At 37.3% G+C, this 21,359-nt stretch overlaps 1 protein-coding gene across 1 annotated transcript in view; it reads left to right on the forward strand.

The window, feature by feature from the left end:
• The window catches only part of Slc12a2 (solute carrier family 12 member 2), a 72,844-nt gene that overhangs the window by 27,506 nt on the left and 23,979 nt on the right, over positions 1-21,359 (forward strand). The window contains exons 9-17 of the mRNA XM_031365737.1: positions 60-144; positions 1,595-1,746; positions 4,547-4,654; positions 5,802-5,925; positions 6,664-6,765; positions 8,126-8,281; positions 9,212-9,311; positions 13,588-13,699; positions 15,967-16,107. Coding sequence (XP_031221597.1) covers positions 60-144; positions 1,595-1,746; positions 4,547-4,654; positions 5,802-5,925; positions 6,664-6,765; positions 8,126-8,281; positions 9,212-9,311; positions 13,588-13,699; positions 15,967-16,107 — 1,080 coding nt within the window. The remainder of the gene's footprint in view (positions 1-59; positions 145-1,594; positions 1,747-4,546; positions 4,655-5,801; positions 5,926-6,663; positions 6,766-8,125; positions 8,282-9,211; positions 9,312-13,587; positions 13,700-15,966; positions 16,108-21,359) is intronic.

Consider the following 21,359-nt stretch of genomic DNA (forward strand, 5'->3'; position numbering starts at 1 on the left):
AAATGTTCTGTGTGCATTTATTTTTAAAGATAGACTAAAACTGTCCTCTTGTCTTTTAGGATCCTCAGTCAGCCATACCCAAAGGAACACTCTTAGCCATTTTGATTACTACAGTGGTTTACATAGGAATTGCAGTGTCTGTAGGTAAGCAGCCTTTGTTTCTTCATGTGTCTCAGAGACTTTGCAATGTTTATAGAATAGGTGTTATTACAGCATTTTCTGCCTTTACTATTCCAAATATTTTTGGCTAAAAAAGTCATATAGTTAGTTTCTTTGTTAAGTTAGATATTGTTGTTACTCTTTAATATTAAATAAAGTTTTAAAGAGTTGCGAGACTCAGGCAATCACTTGAACCCTATTCTGCATGCATCTATTTTCAAACAAAATTATAAGCTCTGAATTTATTAGTTTCATGATAAGATGTTTCCGTGCATATTTAGTAAAATACTGTAATTTTTCCACATTTAAAAATTGTTTTGTTTAGAAGTAGCAACAGAACTCTTTCCAAGTTTTATAGCTATCTCTTAGTATAATTTGAAACTTAACTGAACAAAAGTTAGAAATGGTAACTAATGGACCAAATTGCCTTTTAAAAATGTTTTTGGATATGATATATTCTTTTTTATCATTCTTTAATCTTTTTATACAGTCCAGTCTATCGCCCTCCTGGCCTGCCCTCTGACTGTTCCACATCCCATACTTCCTCCTCGATATAATATATTCTTAATACATAATTCTGAAATTTGTTTGAGAAAACAACTATGTATATAAGCATACTCGTTTAACAAAATTTATGTTTCTCTAAAACTTTCCAATATGCTTATATTATATAGCTGAGCTAAACAAAATTTGTTTGTAATTTAACTAATGGAGTAACTGATTATGTTCCAACTTTTAAAATAATTTGTTGCCAAGGATATATCTCTGACATGTCTGGCCCTCTGGTTGCTGGACCTCATGTTATCTTCATTCCAACAGTGCTAAGTAAGCAATGGCTGCCGTTTCTGGTGCTCAGGAGGGGCCAGTGAAAGCTCTGCAGCATGGATCTGTGACTAGTTCAAACCAACAGAACCTTTATCACCCAAAAATGTCAGGCATAGCCACACTGTGGAATCTTCCTGCTAGCAGACAGAAGCAGGAGTCTCCCTTAAATTAAGTGTGCCATTCAAGAATAGACAGTGAAGGTCTCCCAAAGAAACCAGGCCCAGGACATGAAAGTATGACTGCTTGAAGCTGATTTGAGTCACAGGGCTCTTGTCTTTCCACTGTGAAGTCTCAGAGCATGTAGAGGGAAAGGTGCTTTTGCCAGCATGATTCAAAGGTAGAGGGAAACAAAAGCAACCAAGTGCTCTGTAGCCCATCTAGGCATTGAGATGTTTGTACAAGGTTTTCCCCATTTGTGGAAACACCTCGTTACTTAAAGTTTAGTCACCCCCAAACTTCTCTTACTTCATTCAGAGTAAAGATATGTATGAATGCAGCATATGCCAGTATCAATGTGTACCTAGACAGAACTGTGATTTCTTCATGAATGGTTGTATAATTTTAAGAGGAATGCAGATATGACTTACTCTCGTTGTTACTTGTGCTTCAGGTTCCTGTGTTGTTCGGGATGCCACTGGGAATGTTAATGACACCATTACAACAGAGCTGACAAACTGTACGTCTGCAGCCTGCAAATTAAACTTTGACTTTTCTTACTGTGAAAGCAATACTTGTTCTTATGGGCTAATGAACAACTTTCAGGTGAGCGTTGGGTTTATATTATATAGTCATTCTGTATTTATCTAAGGATTAGACCATTTGAAATCTGGCCATTCAAAATGTCCCTATACATTAGGAAAGATGGTTGTTACTTTCTGCCCCTCCTACTGAACCTTGTTTTTACTAACTAGGCAAATGGGAAAAACACAAGAAAGTAAATAAACTCTAAACTATTCATGAGTAAAAAACTCTAAACTATTCATGAGTAAAAAAGCCTTGAGAGTTACGGTTTTCTAGCAGTGTACAGTGCGTGTGTATACATGTAGCACATGGATAGACTATTTTATACTATTTTAGAAAGCCACGAAGCAAGCATCTTTCACAAAAGTCATTTTGTCTGGTCTGTCTCTGGGTTCTGTCTGCTCTGTTCCATTGAGTTTAGGTCTATTTGTTCATCAACATCAGTCCTGATTCACATGGTTAGTATGAAGTACATCTGGAAGTCAGATTAACTTCTTCCAAAATAGTTCTAGCAATTTTAGCTTCCTAGTAATTAGTAGTTCCCTCATTGTTTATGTATAAATAAACTGTTAAGATATACTGATCAATAGAGTTGGACATGTGGCTTGTTGGTTGGTGCTTGTCTAGCATTCACAAAGCTCTGCTCTCAGACCTTGGTACCACACAAACTGGGTGCAGTAGCACATCCCTATAACCCCAGCATTTGGGAAATAGGATAGGAGGATCACTAGCTTCAGGCCATCCTTGACCATGTAGCAAGATTTTAGATCAACTTGGACTATATCATACCCTTTATACATACATACATACATACATACATACATACATACATACATACATATGTATATGTACACACACATAGGTATTAGTAGAAATGGTAATTACGTATGGTCTGTGTAGGTTCATGCTGTATCAAACTACCATTTAACAAGAGAATTTAATTATGAATAGGTGCATAAAAGTTAGAGAATGTTTAAAACGTGAACTGTATAAAATCGGCTATTAAATTTTTGGAGACTGCTACTCTTTGTTTATTATTATTATTTACTTCTGTTAAGATGTTAAATGCAAGGGATGGGGCAACTCTGTATAAATCATGTGTTTAGAAAATGAGCATCGTCAATAAATAACTAAGCTAATATGAGTTATATTCTGCCGTAGTGTTCTGGTGCTCTGAAGAGACACCATGACCAAGTCAACATTTATAAAGGAAAGTGTTTAATTGGGGGCTTGCTTACAGTTTGAGAGACTCACTCAATATATTATCATTGTGGTGAACATGCAGACAGGCATGTTGCTAGAGAAGTAGCTGAGAGACTTAATTCCTGATCTTCAGACAGCAGGCGGAGAGAGACAGATATCTTGCTGGTTTTAAATTTTGAATTACATATGTTTTATCTTGTTATATTTATTTTGATGTCCTATGAAACATTTGTCTTATGCATTGTATGGTGAACAAAGTGTGAGCTGCTTTTAATGCAAGTTTGAGCACACAGTTACACTACCATTCCTTACCTCCCCCCATTCAGCGCTTCGCTTCGTTTGCAGAGCCATCCTGCCTGTCATCTCTACTGCTATATGTTGTGGACAGCAGTGATGTAACCATTATTTTTACTCCCTGTCACTACGTCCTTCTACTATTCCTTTTCACCATTAAATTTTAGGAGGTGCGGAGGGAAAATATTAAACTGCAAAGGCAGAAGTCCAGTTGGCTCTTCATGTAGAATTTCTATACTAAGCATCGGACACTTATGTGATTTATGCAAAGGACAATGCTTGTAGAGAATTGAGCTTGAAGTTTTCATGCCTAACTCTGAGTCTGGGAGGAGTCTACACACATGTTCGGAAATGTTTGGACATATTGCACAGGGAAAACAATGTAATGAACATAATGTACATATTATCTCCCTTCATTATTTATCAGTGTGTGGTTAATTGTGTTTTGTTTATAACTTCTTATATCCCAGGTTATTTAGAAGAAGAATAGAATTTGTATCATTACCTTTTGGTTTGACATTTTTACATTTAACTGTTTCATACTTAAAACAACCTTCATACCTACAATACTATTACAGCCCATACAAATAAACGATCTTGATGCAGTACACTTTGATAAGCGCTTAAACTCAGTCTGACTTACTGACTAGATCTAACTATAAGTTTTCTAAAACCTAGCATGAGAGAAATGGGTTATATAATGGAGAGATAGAGTCAACACATCACAGCATGTAGGATAGGAGCACCAGAGCATGGCAGGAAAAAATTAGAAAAATTAAAAAGGTATCAAACCATATATTACAAATATGAAACCATATATTACAAATATTAAAAAACACATCAAATAAATAATAGCAATAATTTTTTAGAGCTGGTTAAAAAACAAACAAACCTGTTTTAAAATGACCAAGAAAATGGGGGCAGTTGAGACAGTTTGCTTGCTGACAGCATAGGGATATTATGAAGGAAAGGCCAGATAAGCTGGGCTAGTTATAGTTTTCATAAGTCTTTGTTTCTTAGGAGGTACATACTGAACCTTTTGCATTAAAAAGCCAGTTGTTAAAAAATGTGGGATTGGCCCCAGTTGCCTGTGGTTGAAACTTGGATGTATAGTTGGTGGTTTGATATCCTCTTTTTCTGCCATATGTACATTTGAAAATTTATAAGAGAAAAGGATTTTTTAGTAGTAGACCTATTTTAATAATTTGTAATTTACTTCTCATTGCTATTACCAGATTCCTATCAGATTATTTTTCTAGTTTTAGTTTCCTTTATTAGAAACCTCCAATTGTGACTACTTACTCTGTTCTGTCATTTATTTAAGGTGATGAGCATGGTGTCAGGATTCGCACCCTTGATCTCCGCAGGTATCTTTTCAGCCACGCTCTCGTCAGCGCTAGCATCTCTTGTGAGTGCTCCCAAAATATTTCAGGTAAATATTTTCATGTTATTTTTATTGAAGGAGATGTTATAATAATACTTCAAATGTTAGATTGTTGTTATAGTCAAATTTCCTTTTTCAATCTAATGTGTTTATTTGCATATACATATATCAAGATTGGTATAAACTTTATTTATATAAATGCTATGTAGGTTTATACAAACATTCTTGCATTTTCCCACTGTCATGTTACATGCCTTGAAATGTCTTTTTAGAAAGGATAATGGGAGGTCTGGAGAGGTTGCTTACCAGTACTGTTTTATGCAGAGGATCCAGATTCAGTTTCCAATATGTACATTGGCTGTACATAATCTGCTGTAACTCCAGACACACATATATAATTGAAAATGATAAAAATAAATATTTTAGGGATTAAAAAAGAGGTTTTATGTTTTGGCATACTTAACATAAAAGGTTAGGTTATTGTCAGGTATCAGGAGTACAGTGTAAGGTTGTAAATTAGAACTAGTAAAGAATGGTTTCAGTTAACATGATGCCAACTTAAATATTTTATGTGGCTCATATTACATTAATTATAGTAGATGAAGTGATAGCTGGGATGAATATTGCTTCCTGTAGTGATCATTAAGCATCTAATACTGATTAGGAAATTGCTTTAATTACCATATCAGATAAATGTTGATTTTTGTAGCCTTCTTAATACTGTATTTATAGCCAGAAAGTATAGTACTGTTGTCTAATATGATTTTTAAGGCAATATCTATTAAGATTTGAAGAAAAGTAGTTAAACTTTATACATCGGGTTTTTAATCTTAAGTTTCAGATTTGGAGTTGGTTTTCTTAAAGCCACAGGTACACTGTATCCTAACACCAACTTTTAGGGTTTTTTTATTGTACTATATTTGAATGACTGCTTCTCTCTGAGAGTTTTAATGTGGGATGGGGGGCAAGACAAAATCTTTATCAGTGTTATAAACCAACTACCCTTGAGCTGTGAACTATTTACATGTTCTTTATAGTCTGTAGGCAAAACTCTGAGAGACAGGAAACAAAAAGTATCAGAAATGAGAGACTTGGGCCTCATTCTTGATTAGCCTACTTTAACTGTTTGCAAATTTGTACATCTTAATTTTCATGTGTTTTGTTTTAATGTTTGTATTTTTTTCCCTTGGGTTAGGCTCTATGTAAGGACAATATCTACCCAGCTTTCCAGATGTTTGCTAAAGGTTATGGGAAAAATAATGAACCTCTTCGTGGTTACATCTTAACATTTCTGATTGCACTTGGATTCATCCTAATTGGTTAGTTCTGTGAATGGTATATCATGTAGTTTTAATATGTTTATAGTGTTACCTGTAATCATGAATATTAAATTATTAACAAAATGTGTCTTGCTTTCGTGTACTGTGACTTTCTAATCAAAGTAAAATATTGCAGATAGTAATGCCTGATATTATCTATTAAACTTACTGCCATTGTATAAAAATTAGGGCTAGAAGGAATTACAGTCTCTCTTTTTTCTCTTTTTATTTTCTCTTCTCTCTTTCCTTTTTTCTTTCCCCTTTCCTTTTTCCTTTCCCCTTTCCTTTTCCTTTTTCCTTTCCTTTCTTGATTCATATAGCCCAGTTTGGCTTCTTGTTATTCACTATTGTAGCCAAAGATAATCTTGAATTCCTGATGGTCCTGTGTCTATTTTGTAAGGACTAGGATTATAGGCACCCACTACTACATATCTATCCTTTGCCTAAAATACATATCATGATAGTGTAAAGAAGAGGATGCTGGTGTGCCCAAGAATGGTAATGCCTCTGATTGACATGTATAGCATTATAGATCTGTCAACTGCTAAGATAACAAGAGACTATCTAAAGAATTTTGTGTAGCCACTCAAATTAGTTGACTGTGAAAGTCCAATGATGCCACCAATTGTGATACATGGTATAAGGATCAATCTGGGGTAGATGTAAGGGTGTTTATGATGCTATTTAAAAATTAGAAGTATTTCAAAATTTGAAGTTTTTCTTTTTTCTTTTTTGCAGCTGAATTGAATGTTATTGCTCCAATTATCTCTAATTTCTTCCTTGCATCATACGCCTTAATCAACTTTTCAGTATTTCATGCATCACTTGCAAAATCTCCAGGTGATTTTATGTTTTAAGAATTTGTATGTATTAATAGCTATTATCTCAGAGGAAACAAAATTTTCACGATTCTAAAATTTGGCTTGTATGAGTTTAGGTCATTAAAGTGTTTTCTTTTTGTTATGTCAAATTCAAAGTCTCTACCCTGAAGTGCACTGATGACAAGCTCTTACTCCCTTCACTGTTACTTCCTTTAGAACACTGACAATGGCATTTGTCATAATAAAAAGAATTATTTCCTGTTTTAAATGTCTTTACTACTTGCTTACCTGATTCAGTTCTCAGAGCATTGTCCTTATTTAATAACCTCCCAAAAGTGTTTCCTTTTGGTGCTAAAAATTGAGCCTGGTGCTTCGTGCCTGATAAGCACATACTTTTCCACTGAAAAAGTCGCAGCCCTCAATGTTTTTTTTTACACAATGAGTTCTGTAGAATACTAACATAAGGGGGCTTCATTAACTGAAAAAGTGTCATGGGGGCCTTTATTATGAACAGACAAGCTTTGAAAACTAGAAGTGTGTAGAAAGTACAGAGGCATTTATGTCTGTTAGAACAGGCTAAGTCATGTGGGGGGTCTTAGAAAGAGGAGGAAGTGTGAACATATATGCTTGAACTTCAGTTTTACTTTTTTTTTTTGAGGGTTTCCAATCAAGGCTCACTTTGGGGGTTCAGCATTTATATACAAGAGAGCAAAACTGAATCTCTAGGTTACAATGACATTTGAATAACATAAGCAATTCAGGAGGAGTCAGGAAGAGTCCGAACAAAGTCAAGGAGGAAGTCAAAGGCAGTTTTACTTTCAAATTAAAATTTATTGAAGTAATTAAAAATATTTTTAGCTATTGGTGACAAGTTTAAAACATCATCTTTTAACATTTTATGAGTAGTTTTAAGTTCATAAGCACCAAATGGAAAAGCATGAGTGAGTTCACACCTAGATTTAGTTAGATGGGTAGGTTTCTTGAAATGTCTTATATTTCCATTAGAATGTCAGTGTGTCTCATGCTGAAGACCAGATAGTGAAGCTGCCCTACTAAGTGTCAGGATAAAGCCTTTCTTTTGTATGCTGCTTCTCTAGTTTTCACTGTGGTCAGTTGATTTAAATTTTTAAAAGATTGTACTGACTGAAGGTGTCTGAGAAGAATAGTAATAGGAACATATTGTTTTCAATCACTAAGAATTATCAACACCAGTTGTGATCAATAACAGTCATTGACTTTACTGTTAGGGACTACCCTTGCATTTAATACATGAAGTCATCTGAGTGTGGCAATCATAAAGAAAACCATTTTATACGTACTTACACACCACTGTATAAGACAGAAAGATCTGAGAGATGTTTTCTTCCTGTCATTGTTAGGATGGCGTCCTGCATTCAAATACTACAACATGTGGATCTCCCTCATTGGAGCAATTCTTTGTTGCATAGTGATGTTTGTCATTAACTGGTGGGCCGCACTGCTCACGTACGTGATAGTTCTTGGGCTGTACATTTATGTTACGTACAAAAAACCAGGTCAGTGGACTTCTGTTTACAGTATTTTAAATAGAAAATGTTGACATGTTTTTATGTAACATTTCTCATTTAAGCATCCTTTGTATATTTGGAAAAGTCTCACGTGTAAAATTTAAAATACCCTCTTTCCAAATAAGTGTTATGTTCTTTTTGAACTACATTTAGTGTCAATGAACTATTTTAAATTGTTTTATCTTTATAGAATTTCCTTCTCACTCATGAATTAATTATGACTAACCTTATTTTAAGAAAAATAAATACACTAACATTCTGTTGCTGTTGATATGTTTTAAAATTATTCTTTGAAAGTTCCAGATTTGCGGCACTGTAGTAGCTACTACCCAAATGTGTATATAGATTGCCTTCTTTTGTTGTAGAACTGCTGTGTAGCATGGAACTTGCCTTGTAAAGATAGAGATTTTCCAAAATATGTAAACATAATTGTTCTTAAACTAAGAGTTAGTGATTACCATTTTCCACATTTATGATGTAAGTGCTATTAGGATTGGTTCAGAATACAGAAAAAAGATCTGTCAAAAAAAGTTAGGAAAGTTTGGTCCACCAAAGTTCTGGTTGAACCAGAAGATGAATGAATAGTTAAATACAGTCATTTTCAACAGTGATGAAACATTTTTAATCTGGATAAGAAATGATGATCTTTTGGATTCAGATGGAAGCTCTAGAATGAATGGACAAAGGAACTATGTTTTTAACTTTTAGAACGAGTTATTCCTCTAAAGTACCTATTAAACATACTTTAATGTGTTTAAAATCATAGTCTTACTGTATATATCCTGGACTTTGTGAGATTATACAAGAGTACTTTATTTTACATTTTTAACATGAAAATTCCGCTCAATTTGCTGTCAGTCTCATGGGTTTGAATTGTTTGCCGTTGGTATTACTCTACATCACGCTGTTTTCCCACAGATGTGAACTGGGGGTCCTCCACACAAGCGCTGACGTACCTCAGTGCACTGCAGCACTCAATCCGTCTTTCCGGGGTGGAGGACCATGTGAAAAACTTCAGGTAGGTGATGGGTACCGTTCTCTGCTAAGTCAGTCATTCTTAAACCTATCATTCTTCAGTAACATTCTGTATGGAGGACTACAAAATTGTCTGGATGGTCTTGAGCAGTTAGTTACTCAAAAGCAAATCATAAAAAAGTTAACTTCTTCTGAAAAAGATTTTGTAAGTTTTAGAAGTGTCATTTGAAGACAAATATTTTGTTTTCTGTTTGTAACCATTCATGTTGTATACCTATTTATAAGTTTCTGTAAAAATTTTGACCTACTGAGTTACGAACAGGAGTTTGTAACTGTAGTTACAACTGGCACTGGAGTTAGCAAACAGTTGTGAGCTACCCCGTGGGTGTTGGGAATTGATCCCCATAAGAAGTTTGTTTGTGACCTGGTTTCACTGTATAGCTCTGGCTGGCTGGGAACTCCCTTTGTGTAGATCAGGCTAACCTTGAACTCAGATCTGTCTGCCTCTGAGTGCTGGGTTTAAAGGTAATTTTATACCATACCTGGCTAGGATAGGACTGTTTCGATGTCTATTTGTTGTAATTTTATTAAGACTGAAAATTGAAGTTCCTTGTTGCTGTTTGGGTACCTGCCCATCTACTGTGCCTTTTTTCTAGAGTGAAGAGTTCCCAGAGATCTCAGCTTTGCATGTGAAGCGGGGCGGTGGTAGAATTCAAGCCCTGTAGACAGTCTTTAATATTAGCATACTCAGGGTAGTTGATGCCAAGTATGACAAAAAGTAGAGTTGTGTAACATAAATGAAGGTATGAGCAAAAGTCACAATTTTAAACCAACAAAAACTCACATGCACTTATAATTGGATTTTTTTAAAGTTCTTTTTTTATTCCCAGTTTGGTTTTTTGCTGTTTATTTATTTACCTATCTAGCCCAACTGTCCCATAACTCAAGGATTCTGGCTGTACCCACCCCCCAATTCCAGGGATTATAGGCATGTGAGTTTTAATTTTTTATGGAAATTATAATAAACACGGCACCGAGTAGAGCGTGGGTAAGATTCTGCTGTGAGCAGCAGTGTGCGCTTTATCCTCTGTCCACTTGCTTCCTCACCCACAGGCGGCGGCAGGCTTAGCTTTCAGCTGCTTCCTTACCTCCTCATTGTGTCTTGACTTCATAAACCTGCTTGTCTTGCCACGCATTCTTATTCTTGCTTAGCTCTTATCGCCCCTCATGTTAGAGCACATGGTGTGCTCTTTTTACACTTCCAATATATTTTATGGTGCTATTTTGATTAATTCATATTTAACATTTATAAAACAAGGTAGACACATGTAAATTTTTCCTTTTGGCTTTTTTGTTTTATTAGAACTGATAAGTCCTTTTTTTTGTAGTTTGTGTCTATCTCAGCCTTCATCAGTGTGTTCCCAAAAATTAGATTTACTTGAAGTTCCTTTCTCACTATTTCCTTTTTCCCAAGCGTGGGTTCTTGGATTCATCTGAAGGGCAGGACTTATGCTATCTGGCAAGGAAGCTGTCTGGACATTGGTGCTGAGGTCTGCCAGTCAGGTCCGCAGTGTAGACTTGTGGCTGAGGTCTGCCAGTCAGGTCCGCAGTGTAGACTTGTGGCTGAGGTCTGCCAGTCAGGTCCGCAGTATAGACTTGTGGCTGAGGTCTGCCACTCAGGTCCGCAGTGTAGACTTGTGGCTGAGGTCTGCCAGTCAGGTCCGCAGTGTAGACTTGTGGCTGAGGTCTGCCAGTCAAGTGCACAGTGCAGATTAATGTGGCTTTGCTCATTCTTTAGGGAATTTAAGACATCTTAAAGGCTTTCTTTTTGATCTGATTAGGTTTCTCAGAAATGAGTATTTTAAACTGTTTGTGTGTCCTTGTTACCAGAGTTCTGAGAGCCAGGTAGGGGAAGGATGTGGAGGTCTCAGAGTTTTGCCCATGAACAACTTTCTGAGTCCTCCCTCTTCTTTTAGACTGCTGATTCTGCCTGCCCTTGCTCCTTCTAGTGTCTAGACCATAGAGATCTCTTTAGCAGAGCAGATACAAGCAGTTGCCCCCCAGATGCAAATGACTTGGCACTGCCTATAGCCTCTTATGCACACATGAGACCAGGATTCTAGATTTTGGTTTCTCTGACACAACCTCACTGCTGTTTGTAGAGATACTTGGAGATGCTTGGTTGCTGACAGCTTCATGCTGCTGCCTTTATGGTTTAGAATCAGTCCTTCACAGCGTTACATTCTCATTTAGTGCTCCTTCACTCTTCTGCTTGCTTTATAGCTTTCAGTATTTTTGGTGCTTCACTCTCAGGTGTTTTTTCCATGGGTTTTGTGATTCTATAACTTTAACAGAAATATATTGTTAAGAGGAGACTCTAAATTACCCTTTAGGAAGCTTTTAAAAATGTGATAATTGCCAGGCAGTGGTGGCGCATGCCTTTAATCCCAGCACTTGGGAGGCAGAGGCAGGCGGATTTCTGAGTTCGAGGCCAGCCTGGTCTACAGAGTGAGTTCCAGGACAGCCAGGGCTACACAGAGAAACCCTGTCTCAAAAAAAAAACCAAAAAAAAAAAAAAAAAAATGTGATAATTGAATGAGAAAGGCATTAGTAGATGTCCAGGCAGGGATGGTTCATGGCAGGTAGGCAGATTTGCTCATTTGGCCCCCCTCATGCTTTTGGATTGGCATTCTGATGGTCCCTAAAAGATATGCTTTGTTTTTGTGATCAAAGTGGTCAGTACATCCATGGTCTAGCTTATAAGAATCCATGGGGAACAACTCACTTTTAAGTAGTGAGGCCTCGAAAAGGAACACCTTTCAGGTTGTAAGTTACTCATATTTACTTTAGTCTAGGAAGGTGAGGGAGAATGCTCTGTAGCTAGAAAATCATGCTACCCACGGAAGCTGACAAGCATTCAGATAGTCAGAAGAGGGGCCGAGCAGTCTGGGCCATGCTCACTCCAAACAACCCTCTCAAAGAATTGATATGTGATCGACTTTACTAAAATTCCAAATAAGTTCAGCATTTTTAAAATCTTTGTTAATGCTTTTATTATTTTAGGGACTATTGTAAAAGTTAGTGTCTAAGTTAGAATTAATTAAAAGAAAGATTTATTTAGTTCTTTATGTATATGTATATTCTTGTTTCTTTGTATGTATGTATGTATATGAATCAGAAGAGTGCATCAAGTCCTCTGAAAGTCACCAACTTTAAACTGAAAACCTGAAAGGTGTTCTTTTGCAGGCTGTGTTCCTCTGTAAGAAAAGAAGTGTCCTACTGCTAAACATTTCTCCAGCCCTTACCTTAGGAGCTCTAGTCGGGTCTTAGCTCGCCTAAGTATAGATGTGGCAAATTTAAGGAACCTCACTAATCATTTTTGGTGGATAAAGTGGATACTGATTGTTTTATAAGTAAGATTGATTTCCTCTAGTTAGTGAAAACCAATTTTTTTCAAGTCAGGATTTCCTTCTGTAGTTCTGACTGTCTTGGAACTTGCTATGTAGATGAGGTTGGCCTTGAACTCAGAGATCTGCCCCTCTCTGCCTCCTGTGTGCTGGGATAAAAGGCATGCACCACCACGCCTAACCAAAAAACAGTATTTTAAAATATCTAAATATTTTGTCAACTTCTCATGTTTATATAGATAATTGAGTGCAGTTTTGGCATTTGTCATTATTAACTAGAATTAAGAGATTTTAGCCCAGTACAAACTAACTTGTACTAGATGGATCAGACTGTTGTATTTGATTTTATATATCCAGCAGTTTTAACAGTACGCTTATTTAGATGATGGTTGATATGAGAAGTCTATGCCATTATGGAACTGTTTTTAGTATGGGCTAGTTGTGCTCAGTAAGTTTTGCAGGATCTATGGAGTGACTGGGGTAGTTATGACCTTTTGAAGAAGTTGTTATGCCATTCAAACAACATGGTAACTTGTGTTGTATTCCCAGAAACATAGTAGAATTGCTTGTACAAGATACATCTGTAGCAATATTTGTTATAAATCTTTTTTGTTGTCGCTTTTTAAAATTTTTTTTTTATTTTGAGGCATCTTCTTACCATAACTATTTGGGTGGTTTGAATTCTTTTAACATTTGCTTATATTTATGCATGTGTCCTGTGTCTATGGGGCTTTTGATGGCCAACTAAGAATTATAAGCAGTTGTAGCCCCTGACTTGGCCACTAAGAACTGAACTTGGGTCCTTTGGAAGGATTAAAGATGATGTTTGCAAAGTTCTTATGTAGTTTTGTTCTTAGAGAAACTATATAAAAATTTCAAAATGTTCTAATTTTTTTTTTAATTTTAAATTAGGCCACAGTGTCTTGTAATGACAGGTTCTCCAAACTCACGGCCTGCTTTGCTTCATCTTGTTCATGACTTCACGAAAAATGTTGGTTTAATGATCTGTGGCCATGTGCATATGGTATGTATCAGTCTTGCTTTTTAAAGTAAAATGTTTTTGACTCATCAAATGGACTGTGATTAATAGACCTTCTAGATTTAGAAATCATTAGATGAATCTGTAGGATTTTTTTTGAGATATTTTCTTCAAAATACCTTTTTCTTTAAACAGTTGCAAGATAACATGTTTAAAAATATGGATATTTTGAACCTTAGTTATTTTAACCAGGAGTAAGTAAAATGTCTAAAATAATATGTTTTCACCCCAGAGGGTAGTGCATTTTTTTCTTAAATCCTTTTTTTTTTTTTTTTTTTTTTTTTTTTGGTTTTTCGAGACAGGGTTTCTCTGTATAACTTTGGCTGTCCTGGAGCTCACTCTGTAGACCAGGCTGGCCTCGAACTCAGAAATCCACCTGCCTCTGCCTCCCAAGTGCCTGGGATTAAAGGCGTGCGCCACCACCACCTAGCTCTTAAAAATCATTTTCGATATTGAAAATAATTGTGAATTTATGCCTCACCTATTAATAAACTAAGGTGACTCTTTCTTTGTGATACCTCCTGGTCATTTGTGTTAAAATGAAGCTGAATATCTTCTTTCTAATTGGTTGTTGGAAATTCATTGAAGTCAGCTACAAACTTTGTCCTTTATGTAAGGAACACATGGTGTTGAGGAAGGGTTCTGTGGTCCACATCATTGGTGGAAACAACAGTTTTTCTGTGAAGCAAGGTGTCTTGATGCACAGCAGTGTGTGCCTGCCATTGAGGAAGCAGCATTTCCTTATAGGCCCAGGAGAGCTTTGAAGAAGCTCAAGTCTGGTTGAGGTACATTGTAGATGCCAGTCTGAGGGCTCTCAATTTGGTTACTAAAGGGGAGCTGTATTCCTTGAGGATAATTACTCTCAGAACCCGAAAACGTTGCAGTCTAAACATGACGTGTATAAGCAGAAAACAATTCAACAAAGATGGTGGGAAGCCCAGGCCAAAGCACCCAGGACTCAGCATGTCACTGCACACACACACACCCCGTGATACAAGTGCGCATGTGTTGCTCTGAGGAAACCACTAAGAGAAGGAGGAGGCTGCAGAGTTTGTTTTGGTCAAGAGAATGAAGGCAAGCCAAAGGAAAATGGGAGGAACAGATTGTCAAGGCATGTAGGCTGTCTTCACTGAGAACTACTGCTAAATCTGAGCCCAGTTAAAAACAAACCTGTAAGAGTAACAAATAGCCGGGCAGTGGTGGCACACACATTTAATCCCAACACTTGGGAGGCAGAGGCAGGCAGATTTCTGAGCCAGCCTGGTCTACAGAGTGACTTCCAGGATAGCCAGGGCTATATAGAGAAACCCTGTCTCGAAAAAACCAAGAGAGTAACAAATGAATGATAGGCCACTGGGGAGAGGATGGGATGTTGAAAAAAAGAAAAAAAGAAAAACTAGAGTGCCATTTCTTTCTCAGCACTGCTCTTTTATTCAGGTGTCAGGAGTTATGTTGTGTATTGTTTTGCACCACATGTGACAGTTGCTCTTAGTTGCAAATCCCAGGTCACAAGTGCGCGGGTTTGTATGGAGGGCCTGTTGTTAGCACTGACCTCAGTTAGGGCATACACAATTTTCAAATTTGTCTCTAACTCATCCCTTGAAGCTAGTGCTTTGAGCTCAAGATGTTATAAAATGGGCAACATACTTAGGAAAGATTGCATTTTCCTCTACATAGTTATTTTTAAGATAAATACTTCTAAATACTTGAAAATTTTTGTATTACTTATTTGTGCCTAACAAATTTTATTATATGTTCCATGAAAGGATAAAAATGGAATTTTGAGTTAGCAAAGCTCATTTGCTTCAGCTAGGAGCAGAAGAATACGTTTTTCTTTGACTTTTTCAATGATATTCTCAAGTTACTGTGATTTAACAACCCAGACACTTAGACCAAACAAAAAGCAAACTAGTAAACTTTCTGTAGAGAAATAGAAGGCTTTTATTTTGCTTTGTGTAATCTCTTTTCCATTTTCGTAATTGCAAGTTTCTCTCATTAATTTAGGATTGAAATATTTTGTTTAAAATCTTATTTGCAGTCTCCCTTCTCCAGGCAGCAGCAGAGCTCTCCCATTTTGTATAATCTTACTCATTAGAATTCCTTCTCTGGAGAACAGGAGGCGGTTACTGCGCTTTCCCCTCAACACTTAAAAGCACATTCCTTCACACTAGTATAAGAGAATGGCTTTTGTATGTGAATTTGTGTAAAATGGATTGTGTTTTAAATAAAAATCTTGATAATTTAATTTAAAGGGCCCCCGAAGACAAGCTATGAAAGAGATGTCCATTGATCAAGCCAGATATCAGCGATGGCTCATTAAAAACAAAATGAAGGCTTTCTATGCTCCAGTTCACGCAGACGACTTGCGAGAAGGTGCCCAATACTTGATGCAGGTGATGACCTTTTCACGTGGTGCATGTGATTAAAACTCCTATGTTCTCTTTAGGTCTTTCATCATGGTAATACAAGTGTATATCATTTAAAAATATCTCTAAATCACTTTTTTTTATAATTTAGAAATCTACAGAAATTTTGTGTTGTAGAGTGATACAAAGGGCCTATTTGAAAGTCACCTTAGCTTGTCAGTCTCTTTCTGTTAGCCATTTCTCACTTCCTCCTCCCACTGGGTCTGTTTTTAAAATGTTGAGTCAGAGCTATCTTTATTTGACTTTTCAAAAAGTTCTTGTCCTTTGTATTTTTGTTTATTTGCTAGCTCTAAGTTTAGACATCCCTTTCATTTGTGTAGTTCCTAGGCACCCCAGCAGGAGATTTAGAATAACTTAGTTTTACATGTTAGTGCTGTTGCTTTCTTAGGGACTTTGGACCAAACTATTTACCTAACTTCCGAACTCTAGGTCCTGAGGGTAATAGGGAGACTATAAGTTGAGACGGTGTTTACCACTTTAGTCTTAAAAACCAACCAACCAAACATTACAAGCAGAAGCACCTGTGGCCATGGAGCTCTTAGAGGTGGCTCGAGGCCCCAACACTGTCCCGAGCCCGTCCTGGTGCACTTGTTAGAATTTAGTTTGATTGAGTGATCAATAGTCTTTAAGGATAGACACCGAGTAGGGTTGCTAAGTAATTATCACATTGTTATGTGGAAACCACTGTGACTCAATTGATGGCAAAAAATAGAAAAGAGGCCACTAGCACAGAAATTCACTGTATGATACAACTGTAAAGTATTATCTGTAATAATTGCTTATCTATGGAAAAAGTTTGAAATAAGTCCTTACAAAGACTATTCAAAACACTATATTGAGCCAAGTTTTGGTGTATGCCTTTATAATCCCAGATGGTGAGTATTACCATTAGTTAAAGACCAGCTTGGGATACATGGTAAGAACAAGCCTTCCACAGCTTCAAAACAGAAAGGAGTGAAAGAAATCAGAGAGGAAAGCTAGAAAGAAATAACAGCATCACTGTGCCCATATCCACAGGGATCACTACTGCCACACACAAACGAGGGGATGCTTTTGAACTGTTAGGGTAATCCACGTCACAGTCTCTATGGGACAAGAGCCTGGAAAGTTAAAGAACTTCTCCCTCTCCTTCCCCCGCCCCCCACTAGAGAACTAAACTAGGCTTCATGCACATACCTTTTTACATGTAAGGAAAACTCTATGAAATTTATGTTCCAAGCACAAGAAACCTTAGAGTGTTCTACCAGGGTTGTCTGTATATGTATAACAATTTTTATGAAGTAATTTCTTCCTTAAAACTCATTAGCACATGGGCTTCTGTTTTTCTGTCACAGTGAAACATGTTTGTGGTGTGGCCCAAGGCAGAGGAAGGTGGATCTGTAAGTTTGAGAACAGCCTGATCTACAGATTTCCAGTATAGCCAGGGCTAAAGAGAAACCCTGTCTCAGAAAAAAACAAAAAATACAAAAACAAAAACAAAAACAAAAAACCAACAAGACAAACCCCCAAATATACAGTCATATACTTATTTTCTTTGTGATTTTGAATCTAATGAATTTTTCTTGCTATTATTCAGTTTATGTAGCTAGCCATAATATTTGGAAATACTTTTACTAAATAGCTAAAAGACAAAACTGAAAAGCCCTATACCCTGTCCCTCCTCTTGTTATGGTTGTGATGACACAGAAAGACACAGCAAATGCAGTTCTGCTCACTGAGTTCTGGCACAAGGTGCACAGAGAACTGTGCTGAAGATCTAAAGATAACACTGGGAGGGAGGGAAGGCTGGTGTGTGGATGCACACCCTTCAGTGGTGGAGTCTGCGAACTGACTTCCTGAGCACTAGTGAAGTATGTTGGGGAGAGATGATTTCTTCAGTAGTAAACTGTCTTGTTAAGTACATACTCCATCATGGAAACTGGAAATGATACCTCTCTCGTAATAGCTACCCTGAGTAAAGGATTGAAGGTGAGAGAGATACATGTGGAAAGGAAAAACACTGAATAACCCTACAGGGAGTTACTGCAGTAATGCCATCGAAAGCCTGAGTACTTCGAGTACCTTATAAGGTGTTTATTCCTAATTTTATAAAATTAGAGCTTTAAGGAACTACAGCTCAGTGGTAGCATGCATTTCCAGTTTATGTGAGACCCTGAGTTCAATTCCCTAGCACACAAAAAAACAAAACAAAAAAACCAACCCAAGCCATTTTAATTATAGTAGGATTATGACACATGATAGTTTTTGCAAGAACACGACCTTGATAGTATTTAGTACCATCAATAGGTTACTGTCCATCTTACATGCAATCTAATTCAAGACTCATACTCTTGACTCTCCCACCATTCTGGTAAAGAAAAAGTATTTGCCTTCATGGTTAAGCCACCCAGCAGATAGCATTACTTTTAGAAGGTGGTGATTTAGTCATTATTATCCCTTTAAGGGAAGGATGTTTTAAATACTGAGCAAAATCTTAATCTCCTAAAGAAAGATATTTGTGCATGAGAACAAATGTAAGACGAATGTAAGCTTGTAGGATAGCTTTACTTATTGTTACTTAATTATCCCAAATGCTTAGGGCAGTAGCACAGGCCAGACCTTTGATAAATAGTTGACTTTTTAATGTTTTGCAAAAAAAAAATGATTTAAAGATTACACTTAAAGCATAGACAAAATCAACTCCAAGTGTATCTCCAACATAAATGTGAGCTAAAATCATAAAACATAAAGAAAACAGAGCTTAAATCTTCGTGACCTTGGACCTGGCAGTGGACTCAGTTATGACATCAGAAGGATGAAGCTTGAAAGAGAAATCAATTGGACATTTCCAGAGTTCAGATGTTTCCTGCAGAAGACATTGTAAGGAATGGGAAGACCACTTCCATGGATAATATCTCCGTTTGATAGAGTTTGATTTTAGTAGCAAAGTAACTTAGTAACACTTGAGACACCATGACCAAGGGAACTTACAGAAGAAGCAGTTTATTGTGGGTTCAGCTAATGAGTCCAATGACGATCATGACAGTGAGCATGGAAGCAGGCAGGCCTGGAGACGTGGCAGTAACTGAGAACTTTTATCCTGACTCAGCATAAAGCAGAGAAAGAGCTAACTGGGCCTAATGTGGCCTTTGAAACCTTGAAGCCCACCCTACCCGCAGTGACACACTTCAACAAAGCTGTGCTTCCTAATCCTTCCCAAACAGTTCACCAACGGAGGACAAGCCTTGGTATATATGAGCTTATGGAGGCCATTCTCATTCAAACCGCAGGGTTTGATATCTATAATATGTAAAACAAACAGACAAACCAACAACAAAAATCTAAAAATAGCAAAAACAAGAGAATTTGAAAGTTCTTAAGAGTTAGATAAAGAAAATATGTTATCATCAGTACATGTATAAATAGATGTTCATCATTAATTATAAAGGCATTGTAAACCAAAACCACAATGAGATAGGATAGATAGGATAGTATCATTTTAAAAATATAAAGTGTCATTGAGATTGTAGGAAAGTGAGAGCTTGTGCTTTTCTGATTGTGAATATATAATGAGTTAGACATTTTAAAAATTAGGTTGATTGCTTCTCAGAAAGGTAAACTTGAGGTGACCTTAGTGCTGCATCCCTTGGCATTTACAAAACTGAAGGAACTGAGGCAGATTAGATATTTGTTATTATTATTTCATTAGATTTTTTTAATTTACATTTCAAATGTTATTCCCTTTCCTGATTTCCCCTCTGAAAACTCCCTATCCCCTTCCCGCTCCCCCTGCTCACCAATCCATCCACCCACCCACTCCTGCATCCTGCCCCTGTCATTCCACTGGTGCATAGAGCCTTCATAGGACCAAGGGCCTCTCCTCCCATTGACGGATTAGGCCATCCTCTGCTACCTAATGCAGCTGGAGCCATGAGTCCCACCATGGTGCACTCTTTGGTTGGTGGTGGCAGGTATTTTTTTTTTAATGGAGATATTTCACTACACCATCATGCACAATAGGTACAAAGGTATGAACTAGAAACAGTTGAATTGCCCATCATCAAATAAAGCAAAGTGTGACATGTATGCATAATAGTATTTGTGTGTAGAAAGGAATTAAGACTGGGCAGTGGTGGTGCACACCTTTAATCTTAGCACTTGGGAAGTAGAGGCAGGTGGATTTCTGAGTTCGAGGCCAGCCTGGTCTACAGACTGAGTTCCAGGACAGCTAGGGCTATACAGAGAAACCCTGTCTCAAAAAAACAAAAACAAAAAAAAAGAGTTAAGTTATACTAATTTTCACATTAACCTAGAAGACAGCCTTGTAAATGCAGAAAGCTAAGCACCAAAGTTGTGTGATTTCATTCATGAAGTGACCAGAGAGAATTATATTAACTGTCAAAAGGTGCATAAGGGAAAGCATGAGAAGCAGTTGTAGAATTTCTGACTGGGGCGATGATTACTGGGCATGTACTGTGGACACGATGAATACCACTTTCAGTGTTAAGCTACGGCTCACTTAAGTGTGTGGACTTGTAGGTAGGCCGGAGGCCAGTCTCCTCCATTTGTGGATATTATCACTCACCGTCTGCTCTTGTTGTTTGGAGACAGAGCCTTCCACTCTTCTCCTGGAACTTGCCAGTTTGTGTAGCCTGCTGGCCTGTGAGACCCAGAGAAATGCCTGCCTCTACTGCCCACCATAGGTATTTTTACAAGGGTTCTGAGGGTTGGAATAAGGTCTTGATGCTTCAGTACTATCACTTTCTGACCCAGCTGTCTCCTCAGCCCCTATCACAGTTTCTCAAGTGCTTTTAACTCCCCAAGCCCAGTTAATGCAGTCACGCATAGGAAAGAGGTGTTAGTGGACTTTGGGACAACTGTTAGTCACGTTGAATGACAGCTCTTTAGTTTGTGTATGTGTGTCTGCATTAATATGTTTTTTTAAGACAGGCTCTTCCTATATGTTTCTGTAATGTATAGCCCACAACATTCACTATATGTACACCAGTCTGGCTTCAAACTCATGGATGACAGTCCTGTCTCTGCCTCCTGAGTGTTGGGATTATAGGCAGGCACCACCATGCTTGCTGGCATTGCAGCTTTTGGTGAGATTGAAAAATACGTTAAACTATTATGGGAGGGAACCAAAGGGATTTCAGAAGGAATATTTGCATGATTAAAAGAACTCAGTTTCCTGCTGGTAGAATTCAGAACTCCAGACAGTAGACTTACATCTAGAC

This window comes from Mastomys coucha, unplaced genomic scaffold (assembly GCF_008632895.1).
Source record: "Mastomys coucha isolate ucsf_1 unplaced genomic scaffold, UCSF_Mcou_1 pScaffold13, whole genome shotgun sequence".
Lineage (NCBI taxonomy): Eukaryota > Metazoa > Chordata > Mammalia > Rodentia > Muridae > Mastomys > Mastomys coucha.